The 11,344-nt window shown below is 39.0% G+C and overlaps 2 protein-coding genes across 4 annotated transcripts; both read left to right on the top strand.

The window, feature by feature from the left end:
* Positions 1 to 417: 417 nt before the first annotated feature.
* LOC107900794 (ATP synthase subunit delta', mitochondrial) lies at positions 418 to 3,026 on the top strand. Its single transcript, XM_016826505.2, has 2 exons — positions 418 to 840; positions 2,442 to 3,026. Exons 1-2 carry the CDS (start codon positions 580 to 582, stop codon positions 2,784 to 2,786), a joined length of 606 nt encoding a protein of 201 aa, XP_016681994.1. The 5' UTR covers positions 418 to 579; the 3' UTR covers positions 2,787 to 3,026.
* A 492-nt stretch (positions 3,027 to 3,518) lies between these two features.
* Positions 3,519 to 11,143, top strand: LOC107900795 (eukaryotic translation initiation factor 4G). Of its 3 annotated transcripts, none has more exons than XM_041098365.1 (12): positions 3,519 to 3,875; positions 4,034 to 4,261; positions 4,398 to 4,537; positions 4,650 to 4,784; positions 4,880 to 4,953; positions 5,043 to 5,099; positions 5,376 to 6,231; positions 6,329 to 6,423; positions 6,502 to 6,777; positions 6,870 to 9,943; positions 10,350 to 10,544; positions 10,639 to 11,143. In XM_041098365.1, the coding sequence occupies exons 2-12, from the start codon at positions 4,098 to 4,100 to the stop codon at positions 10,967 to 10,969; spliced, it is 5,397 nt and encodes a 1,798-aa protein (XP_040954299.1). In that variant the 5' UTR covers positions 3,519 to 3,875; positions 4,034 to 4,097; the 3' UTR covers positions 10,970 to 11,143. The 3 variants fall into 3 exon arrangements, with proteins under 3 accessions (XP_040954299.1, XP_040954300.1, XP_040954301.1); XM_041098366.1 differs by having other exon boundaries at positions 3,545 to 3,633; XM_041098367.1 differs by lacking the exons at positions 3,519 to 3,875; positions 4,034 to 4,261 and having other exon boundaries at positions 4,636 to 4,784.
* Positions 11,144 to 11,344: the final 201 nt, after the last annotated feature.

Genomic DNA, 11,344 nt, shown 5'->3' with positions numbered 1-11,344 from the left:
AAAAGTTTTATCGTCCACCCTCTGTTTTTCAGTTTTACTTTATTTTTAGTTTTAACTTTTAAAAGTTACATGGTATTAATGTTTTGCTTTTCTTTAAAATTTTCATTTTACGATTAAATTAACAATTTTAATAATAGAATGACCTAACTAATATAATATCAATTGTTTGGGGATATAATTAGAAAATTTTAAAATTTGAGACTAATTTAAAATGAGAATTCTTGGTTGTAAATGATTGGTGCAATTAACTCTTAAAATATGTTGTTTTAAAATTACTAAAAATTAAATAAAATAGTATATTTAACAATTTTATAAATATAAACGAATTTAAAAATAATATTTTAAACATCGAATTTATACAATAAATATAAAATTACTATAATATATATTAACCCGGAACCCCGACCTGAGTAATCTTTTTAACAGCTTTAAATATTCTTAGATTCCAAATTTTCGCTTCACAAATACAAAGTACCAAAACAGAAAAAGAGTGAAGACAGAGACTGAACGGCCCCTCTTCTCACACTCTGTCTCCGACCTTGCGATAGCCGAGCCATCACCGCCAACCCCCCTCCCAGAATGTTGCGTCGAGCATCGATGCTATTGGCCCGTCGACCCATTTTGGCAGCAAGGGCTCGACCCTTCTCCACTGATCTGCCAGCGGCTCCCTCTGCGGATGCCACATTCACGGAGGCGTGGACTAAAGTGATCCCCAATATGGACCCTCCTAAAACTCCTCTCTCTTTCATGCAACCTCGTCCTCCCACTCCTTCATCCATTCCTTCCAAGCTTACTGTCAATTTCGTCCTTCCTTACGCTTCTGAGTTGGCCACCAAAGAGGTAACATTTGGCTTTCTTTTTTCTTTTTAATTCTATTTGGGATATTTCCGATTTTTCTTCAATCCTGTTTTCTGGGATTAGGATTGTGGAAATGAATATTTTCATGCTATTCTCCGGTACAAGGCAAAATGTCAAACCTTTATTTTTTATTTTTGCTGAAATTATGTTAGTTGTTTTTTTCGATAGAATGCAATGCCAGTTACTTTTATTTTGTCTTCTCTGTTTGTAATGGTGATGATCTGAATGGGTCTCTAATTGTACGGCGTTACTGTTAATTTCAAACATTTGCCCTATACAACTCCTATTGGTGAATTTATCCAATAATGATACCATTCAATGCAATCTTTAAATCAGGTTACAGATTCTGAAACAAAATTAAATTCCCTGAAAGGCAAGACAACCAATTGTGTTATTGCACTGCAATTTAGAGTGTATTCGTATTACCTTTGCTGATTTTCGTATTCAGAAACTGATTATAGGATATCTTTTAGACTTTTAGCTGCAACTCCTTTATCCCAAAAGAAATGTTTGTCTTCGTATTTGTTGTCTATTTCTTGTCAATGCCAATTCTGCTACTCCTTTTAGATGAAAAAGTTAATGGCCATATCAGGTTTATTTGATTGTGAGTTCGTTGGGAATGCACTTAAAAGTGCAGTGACATAGATAACTAATGTCCTTAAAATCCTTGAGTAGACAAATAGAGAGTGAGGGTTGTATTTTTATTAGTATTTGCACTTGCACGCCTTACCGTCATGATATTTCTAAGCATTCACTTGGATACCTGGAGCATTTGTGTCGGAAAGCTGGATTTGCTTATATAAAACCTATCTGTTCATATTTTAGTTCCACAGTATTCCTTATTATGCTATATATACTTTTATTTAATTTTCAAAAGCATTTGCCTTGCTCTGTATTTTGGACATCGAATGGAACCTCATAATTTTGCATAAAGATAATTAATTTCAGCTCATGGGCATAGATTGGTAATGAGGGAAAATATGTAATTCTAAAGGATTGCATCTAACTACCAAAACTACTATCTATCTATCACTAATATTTTTTCCTTGAAGGAAGATGATAGTACTGATACTTGATCAAGTTTGCTAATCCTTGCTATGATTTGATTCCAATATTCAAACATTCCATTCTGTCTTTATTTCTTTTGATAGGTTCCAACACCAAAGGCCACTAAGAAATCTCCTATTATTCTCAAAATGTAATTCTGGCCATATCTATGCCTTCCTTTTAAACGGATCACTCAAGTAACAAAGTTAACTGTTAAAGGTTTTTCTGCATAAATACCACTTTTTATTCATAAGGGGAAGGGGGTAAGAGATTAATTCAGAGATCAAACTTGAGACTAATGTCAACTGAAGACTTGATATCAAGTCCTTTGTCACTCCACTAGTGTTTATTTATGTTCTACTCTTTGTGTTCTGGTATGGGTTTGCGGTTTGCCTATGAAAATTGAAATAAAAATGCAACTTTTCTTGGTGCCTTTGCCAAGCAGGAAAAAGGTAGTGTATGAAGGAAAAGAATAGATAATATAGTCTTTTATGAATTAGCTCAGATTCCGGGTATCTTAAATTCTCTGTTTCCAGGTTGACATGGTTATAGTACCAGCCACAACTGGGCAGATGGGTGTTCTTCCAGGACATGTAGCAACAATTGCAGAACTGAAACCTGGAGTTTTATCAGTGCACGAAGGAAGTGAAGTGACAAAGTATTTCGTCAGTAGCGGCTTTGTTTTTATCCATGCCAACTCTTTTGCAGATATAATAGCTGTTGAGGCTGTGCCACTTGATCGACTTGATGTTAACCTTGTTCAGAAAGGGCTTGCAGAGTTCACCTCGAAGCTGAGCTCTGCCACAACCGACTTGGAGAAAGCTGAAGCCCAAATTGGAATTGATGTGCACAGCGCACTCAACTCCGCCCTCACGGGCTAGCGTTGTTTGCCATTCATCCGATTTTCTCTTCCTTAAACCTGCCCTACCGATCCTTAAGATTCATATGATGGATGCAGATATTGTTCTGAATATGTTCTTTCCTTCTATTTCTATGTTCAAACGTGTAACCGATACGAATAATCTTCAAGGGCTTTCACCCGGTTTGCAGTGGAGGAAACTTTTAAGAAGCAACAAATTCATGGATGTTATACATAATGCAAATTCATGTGGTTGTTCTTATTGCAGTTCAAATATTGGCATCGCAGATGTTTTGCTATTTCTTAATGCTAATTGAAATTACAAGCTTGGTTGCATTTGTTGACAAATTAACTTGAAGCCACGAATTGAGAGAAGAAAGAATATTTACTTGGTGTACTAAGATAATGAATTGAAATTGTAATTGGAGTCTGATATTGTTTACAAATTTAAATAAATATAAATACCATATTTAAATTCGACTTTGTGAATGTGAAAGCTAAACTCAAATGCAAAAGTTAATGTCGTTTTCACTTGGACTTCTGCACTAAAAGATCTAACTCTTGGAGTACTAAACTGATAATAATTATCCCCCAAAAAGATCACCGCCTCTCCATTTTCCACAACCATCCACGGCGGCGCGTGGAAAGAGACTTAAAATATAAATTTAAGGAAAACAAACCAGGGTAAAAGATGACATAAGGTAGGTAAAAGGCAGTATAATAAAAAAAGGGTTAAAATTTAAATTTAAAAAAGAAAAAAGAAAAAAAAGAAACAGAAAGAAAAGATCGGAGATTTCTCTCACTTAACCACGACTCGTTCGATGTTATGATCTCCTAAAAAATCTAACTTTTTACCACCTTGCTCTCCGGTTTGTTACTTAATTTACTCTGTCCTACTAATGACTCAGTCTTCTTTTTTATTTTTTTATTTTCACCCTTCTGTTGTTTTTACTTTCTTTCCTTCCTTCAGAAAAAATAAAGAAACAAAAGGTTTAAACTTTTATTTTTGCTGCTTCTGATTCTGTTTCTGCACGTATATCAAAATGTCTACCCAATTAAAAAACCCTATCTTTATTGCTCTCTGCATACTCTTTTGAGTTATAAAAAAAAGGTACACTCTTCCATTGATCGAAACCTAATTCTCCATTTCTCATTGTCGTATTGTTAGAATGTTATGAGTGTTATATGTATATGTATATGTATATGTATATATATATTTCTCTATTGTAATGTTGTTCATTTCCATTTTGTTTATCGGTTTGGATGTAGATATAAAAAGAAGGATTGAAAAAAAAAGGGAGGGAAATAGGAGGAGGAATCAAGGGTGGGATATATGTCCTTCAATCAATCAAGGTCCGATAAAAGCGAGCAACAGTACCGAAAATCCGGGCGATCCGCAAGTTTTAATCAGCAGCGGTCATCCTCAGGCGCTTACGGTAAGGGTGCTGGCGGAGTGCCTGCCCCTTCACCGTCTCTTTCTTCATCTTCCAGTCGAAGGTAAAATGCTTTATTGGTTTGCTTTGTTGGTTTTTTATTGCAGTTTGTTCAGGGTTTGTACAGGATTAGGGTTTTGGTTGATCAATGATTCTTTTTTTGTTGTTGTTGTTGTTGTTGCGTGGTGATGATACAATAGTTTTAAGAAGTCTAACAATGCACAAGGAGGGCAATCTAGAGGAACTTCACCTGCTGTGAATTCTAGTAACGCGAATTCTGGTAATGCTCCTGCTGGCCATAATGTACAAAATGGTGCGCATGTACAGTCCCAGTTACAGGGTATGATTGAAAGCTTTTAAGCTTGTTAGAGTTTTTAGATTATAATTGAAGAAAATAGGATCATATTGATGTTATTTTCATTCATTTTCATTTATAAGAGCATCTGATGCAGCGATTGCAAGTGGTACTGCCAAGCCGACTGAATCGGCCACCAGTCAGAGAAGCACCCGAGCTATTCCAAAGGCTCCAACTTCTCAACCTGCCACCATGAGTTCTGATAGTAATAACCCCACGACTCCGATTAAGGGTATGTTTTTATACTGCCTAGTGTTCTAAGCTTACTGGATATAAGTTATTGCAATTATAGGAAAAGTTATAGTAATATATTTTATGATGGATCAGCTTCAGGAGATGCATCAAAAGCGTTTTCTCTACAGTTTGGGTCCATAAGTCCTGGTTTCATGAATGGAATGCAGGTATCTTACTATACTCATGTTGGCCTTCCATTTCCCCCCATTCAAAACCTTGTTTCTAACAGCAGATGTTATGTCCCCATCTGCATCAGATTCCAGCTAGAACTAGCTCAGCACCCCCAAATTTGGATGAGCAGAAACGTGATCAGGTTTTTCTCTTATCATAAATTGTAAATTGTCTATTGATGTATTTTGATATGTATTTCAATTTTCAAGAACCATGAAATTTGCCACCGTATAAAGCTAAAGATCATTTTCGCTGATCACCATGGTAATGTTTTATAATATTAACTTACTCATCACCTTGCTAGACAAATATGACATGTTTGGGCCCATGTTGATCGCTGATCTCATGTTCTTTTGAACTGATATGGTTTTGGCATTTTAGGAGTTCACTTAAATTTGAATGGCATTTTAACTTGCAGGCATGCCATGATTCTTCTTTTAGATCTGTACCGGATATGCCAACTCCTGCTCCTAAACAGCAGCAACCAATAAATGATTCAGTTGCAACTGTTCCATCTAAATCCGGGGAGGCTCATCCAGCACCCAAGGTCAAAAAAGATGCACAAGCCTCTGTGGCATCCCCCATAAACCAGCCACAGAAGCCATCCCTTCTTAGTTTGCCCTTGAACCCTATACAGATGCCATTTAATCACCAGCCACAGGTTTCCATGCAATTTGGGGGACCTAGTCCGATTCAGTCTCCTACTTCAATTCAAATGCCAATGCATATACCTATGGGAAATGCACCTCAGGTGCAGCCACCAGTTTTTGTTCCAGGTCTTCAGGCTCATCCATTATCACCTCAGGGAATGATGCATCAGGGTCAGGGCTTAAGCTTCTCGCCACCCATAGGTGGGCAGCTTCCTCCCCATTTGGGCAACTTGGGAATGGGTATTGCCCCTCAGTATCCTCAACAGCAGGGAGGGAAGTTTGGTCTTCCTCGTAAAACTACCCCTGTCAAGATTACTCATCCTGACACTCATGAAGAATTAAGGCTTGATAAACGAACAGATACCTATCCAGAAGGTGGGCCATCAGGTCCAAGGTCTCATCCTATTGTCCCTTCTCAATCCCAGTCAATTCCGTCATTTGCACCTTCTCATTCAATCAACTATTATTCCAATTCCATGTTTTATCCGCCACCAAGTTCTCTTCCATTTTCTAGTAGCCAGATATCACCTAATGCCCAAGGGCCGAGATTTAACTATCCTGTTAGCCAGGGTCATCAGAACATTTCTTTTATGAACTCAGCAGCAGCCCATGGTTCAGTACCAGGTAATAAATCTGTGAAATATTGCACATGGTACTTCGGAATCACCAAATATGGAGCCTACAAATGATGCACATCCTGTTTTGTCCTCTGCTCCCTCAGGTTCAGTACAGGTTACAGTTAAGCCAGCCGCTGTTTCTCTTGGAGAAAGGGTTGCAGATTCCTCGTTGTCAAGCAGCTTACCTGCTGTTGAAAAGGTTAGGTCCCTCAAACCTTCAATTCCGGCTAGCGAGATTAGCTTACCTCAGGCTCAAAGGGAATTGGATGCTTGTCAGGGGAGCACTGTACAGCAGCCAAAACCTGGAACTGAATCTTTAACATCCAAGTCGTTATCAGCTGCAGCTAAACATTCCAGGGTGGTTCCAGCAACTAACTTGGATGAAAGCCTGCCATCTAACTCTGTATCCTCTGCCCCAGCTGCCACATCTGAGGAGTCTATGCTAGTCATTGCCAGTAACGAAGGCAGGAAGGAGAGTTTGGTTAAGTCCATCTCTATAAAAGATCATCAGAAGAAAATGAGCAAGAAAGGACTTATTCAGCCAACAAATCAGGTGTTTTTCTTGTTTTTCTTACAGTTTTTTTTTAACCACATGTATGTTTTGTTTGCATGTATTTATCTGCTCTTTCACACATTGATGGACAGTCTACATCAGCAACCGGTGTGGCTTCCCACACTGCAGAGCACGGTATTTCCTCCGGCAGTGCAGTTTCTGAAACTATTGAGGCTAAAACAGCTCTAACATCATCATCAGCTGTTAAGGATGATTCAGCTCCTTCCGTGGAGCTGAAGACAGAAACCAAGAGAGAAGGCTTAACCTCTGTTTCATCTGATGTTTCTGGTACTGGAAGTAATGTTGATAGCTTGAACATGGTTCAGGATGAGCAACTGAAACCTGAAACTAGTGGAATTAAGGGTGAAGAAGGAAAAACTTTACTTGAAGAGCACTTAACAGATAATGCTACTCTTGAGATTTCTTCTCAACCAGCTCCCCTGAACTCTAAGGAGCTTAAGTCTAATAAGGGACCTGCCTTGAAGGCAATAGCTACCAGCAATGTTCCAACCTCAGGAACTTCACAGAAGGTTCTGACTGAAGATGTAGGGGGTAACTTAGAAAATGAGAGAGTCACTGATAGTAGGGATGTCTCTCCCTCTAGAACTGCTGAAACTACAGATTTTAAAGGTTCTCACGTTGATAATACCATTGCTTCTGCTGCTGGTAGCAATGAAATCACTGTTACTAAATCTTTTGCATCAGACCAGCAGTTTGATCCTGTCCTAGCTGTTGATCTCTCAGAACCAACTTCAAAATACGAAAGGGAAGGTGTTCAGGTGCCTAGTTCAAACAAAACTGTGCCAGAAGTCGGTAGGACAAAAAGTAATACAACTAGAGGGAAGAAAAAAAGAAAAGAAATTCTTCAGAAAGCAGATGCTGCTGGGACAACTTCTGATCTCTATATGGCATATAAAGGCCCTGAGGAGAAGAAAGAGACAGTAGCAAGTGCAGAAAGCAATTCTGTCGGTCTTAATTTGAAGCAGACATCTCGTGAGACCCCTCATGCAGATGCCATAGAAAGTGAGAAAATTGCATACAAAAAAGCTGAACCAGATGATTGGGAAGATGCTGCTGATATCTCTACAACAAAATTAGGAACTTCAGATAATGGTGAAAAGGCTCATGGAAGGCTTGGGAATCATGAGAAAGATGGAAGTAGAAATATAGCAAAGAAGTATTCCAGAGATTTCCTGCTTAAGTTTGCAGAAAAGTGTACTGATCTTCCAAATGGATTTGAGATTGCTTCTGATATTGTAGAGGCCTTGATGGTTACCAATACCAATTCCAATGCTTCTCACTTTGTTGAGCGTGATTCATACGGTAGTTCGGGAAGAATAATGGATAGACAATTCAGTGGATCTCGACAAGATTGCCGTGCTGGTGGAATGGCTGATGATGACAGATGGATTAGACAATCTGGTTCTTTTGGCCCTGGAAGGGATTTGCGCCTTGATCTTGGTTATGGTGCTGCTGCAGGTTTTCGGCCTGGTCAAGGAGGAAACTTTGGTGTTCTTCGGCACCCACGTGGGCAAGCACCTCTGACATATGTTGGAGGGATCCTTGCTGGCCCAATGCAACCTATGGGTCCACAAGGAGGTATGGCACGCAATAATCCTGATTCAGACAGATGGCAGCGAGCTTCTAACTATCAGCAAAAGGGGTTGATTCCTTCTCCACAAACTCCTTTGCAGATGATGCACAAAGCTGAAAGGAAGTATGAAGTGGGTATAATAACTGATGAGGAAGAATCCAAGCAAAGACAATTGAAAGCCATTTTGAACAAACTAACTCCACAAAACTTTGAGAAGCTCTTTGAGCAGGTAAAAGCAGTAAACATTGACAACGCAGTTACACTCACTGGTGTTATCTCACAGATCTTTGACAAAGCTTTGATGGAGCCTACTTTCTGTGAAATGTATGCGAACTTCTGTTATCATCTGGCAGGAGAGTTACCTGATTTTAGTGAAGACAATGAAAAGATAACTTTCAAGAGATTGCTACTGAACAAGTGCCAAGAGGAATTTGAGAGAGGAGAGAGAGAGCAAGAAGAAGCAAATAAAGTTGAGGAAGAGGGTGAGGCTAAGCAGTCTGAAGAGGAAAGAGAGGAGAAGAGAATAAAGGCACGAAGACGAATGTTAGGTAACATTAGACTTATTGGGGAGTTGTACAAGAAGAAAATGTTAACTGAGAGAATAATGCATGAATGCATCAAGAAACTACTTGGTGAGTATGAGAATCCTGATGAGGAAGATGTTGAGGCATTGTGCAAATTAATGAGTACGATTGGAGACATGATTGACCATCCAAAAGCAAAGGTGCATATGGATGCTTATTTTGAAAGGATGACAAAGTTGTCAAACAATATGAAACTGTCTTCTAGGGTTAGATTCATGTTGAAGGATGCCATTGACCTGAGAAAGAATAAATGGCAACAGAGGAGGAAAGTTGAAGGACCTAAAAAGATTGAGGAAGTGCATCGAGATGCTGCTCAAGAGCGCCAAGCACAAACCAGTAGGCTTGCTCGTGGTCCTGGCATCAATGCTGGTACAAGAAGAGCACCCATGGATTTTGCTCCACGAGGGTCTATGTTATCTTCCCTTGGCTCTCAGATGGGTGGTTTTAGAGGGCCACCCACCCAAGTTCGTGGACTTGGTGCTCAGGATGTTCGCATGGATGACAGGCAGTCTTTTGAGGCTAGGACTGTGTCAGTTCCCTTGCCTCAAAGACCAATGGGTGATGATTCTATTACTTTGGGCCCCCAGGGAGGTCTTGCTAGAGGAATGTCTTTTAGAGGACCACCAGGGGTATCCAGTGCTCCCTTAGCTGATGTTCCTCCAGCTTCAGGAGATTCAAGAAGAGTAGCCACTGGTTTGAATGGTTTTAATGCTCCCTCCGAGCGAACTACTTATGGTTCGAGGGAGGATCTGATTCCAAGATATGGGACAGATAGATCTGCAGTGCCTGCTACTTATGACCACTTGAGCTCCCAGGAATGTGGCCTGAATTTTGGTAATAGGGGTCCTGATAACAGCTTTGATAGATCTTCTGCAGCTTCTGCCGCAGGCCAAAGATCCAGTTTCACTCAAAATGTTCCCCCAGAAAAGGGCTGGTCTGAGGAGCGTCTGCATGATATGTCTATGGCAGCAATTAAAGAATTTTACAGGTATCCTCTTGGCTCAAGTGTGATCTAGTGTTTCCCTTGTACTAACCTCAGTGTTTCCCTCCAATATATGCAAGTACAAGCATAAACATATACTGTATACATGCACTCTACTTTTAGCAGAAAAATTGAAATGTAAAACTGCTTTGGAAAGGATTGTTTTAGTTATTCCTTAGATGATGTTGATATATCAAGGTTTTGTCGTTCACAGTATGGTTAAGATATATTGCAATACAATTTTGATATTTATAATGTGCTTGATTTGAGGCAAGTAGTGCAAATCTTGATGGTAACCTTAGAGTTATTGACAAGTTTATACTGCTGTCCTTGATTTATTTACAGAATTAGATGTTATTACCTGGTTATGCCTATCAAAGTACTTAGGATTTTTCTCTTTTAATTCTTACAGTGCTAGAGATGAGAAAGAAGTTGCTTTGTGCATCAAAGACTTGAATTCTCCGAGCTTCCATCCCTCAATGATTGCTCTTTTTGTAACGGATTCTTTCGAGAGAAAAGATGTTGAACGTGATCTGTTGGCCAAGCTACTTGTGAATCTGACAAAGTCTCATGATGGTGTGCTGAGCCAAGTTCAACTTGTTAAAGGGTATGAGAATCAATCATCTAATAACAACATTTTTACTTGCTGATTGGTAATAAATAACCCTTTTAAGTTTATGCATTTTTGTTTCTTCATTCAGGTTTGAATCTGTTCTCAGCACATTGGAGGACGCTGTAAATGATGCTCCAAAAGCTGCAGAATTTCTTGGTCAAATCTTTGCCAAACTGGTAATGGAAAATGTGATATCCCTGAAGGAAATCGGGCATTTAATACATGAGGGTGGGGAGGAGCTAGGGCGTCTTCTGGAAATTGGACTTGCCGGGGACGTTCTTGGAAGCACACTGGGAGCAATTAAAGCAGAGAAAGGAGAAAGTGTGTTTAATGAAATTCGAGCAAGCTCTGATTTGCGACTGGAGGACTTTCGGCCACCAGATCCTAAAAAATCAAGGTTATTAGAAACTTTTCTTTAGAGGATAAAGAATAATTTTGTATTTTTGCTTAGAGAAGAAATTCAAAGTCTAGTGCTTTAGGGTTTTGCTTATGGGTTCAGGATTTCTTCTACTAGGCTACCCTTTGGTATTATTATTGTTATTTCTTGGAAATATTCAATGCAATTATGAAATATCAAATTTTTAGCTTCCAAACTTGGATCTTGATTTTCTTTTACTCCACCATTGTTGGATTTTTAAGATGCATTCAACAAGGCAACAGCTTAAAATTATCATTTTAAAGAGCCCAAAGAAGAGATTATTGATACTTCGAATATGTACATATACTTTGTACAATTAAGACATAGAATGAGCCTTCAAGGCCTTTAATTTAAGCATATCCCCCTGTTGGTACAG

Source organism: Gossypium hirsutum, chromosome D08 (assembly GCF_007990345.1).
Source record: "Gossypium hirsutum isolate 1008001.06 chromosome D08, Gossypium_hirsutum_v2.1, whole genome shotgun sequence".
Lineage (NCBI taxonomy): Eukaryota > Viridiplantae > Streptophyta > Magnoliopsida > Malvales > Malvaceae > Gossypium > Gossypium hirsutum.
This window is presented reverse-complemented; position numbering and strand designations above follow the sequence as displayed.

What these genes read in the sequence shown, in the direction of transcription:
- LOC107900794 (XM_016826505.2), top strand. Translation starts at nt 580, where the DNA reads ATGTTGCGTCGAGCATCGATGCTATTGGCCCGTCGACCCATTTTGGCA. An exon ending in CTGAGTTGGCCACCAAAGAG is followed by an intron (nt 841 to 2,441) that starts GTAACATTTGGC and finishes CTCTGTTTCCAG; the next exon opens with GTTGACATGGTTATAGTACC.
- LOC107900795 (XM_041098365.1), top strand. Translation starts at nt 4,098, where the DNA reads ATGTCCTTCAATCAATCAAGGTCCGATAAAAGCGAGCAACAGTACCGA. An exon ending in TGTACAGTCCCAGTTACAGG is followed by an intron (nt 4,538 to 4,649) that starts GTATGATTGAAA and finishes CATCTGATGCAG; the next exon opens with CGATTGCAAGTGGTACTGCC. An exon ending in CAAGTTCAACTTGTTAAAGG is followed by an intron (nt 10,545 to 10,638) that starts GTATGAGAATCA and finishes TTCTTCATTCAG; the next exon opens with GTTTGAATCTGTTCTCAGCA.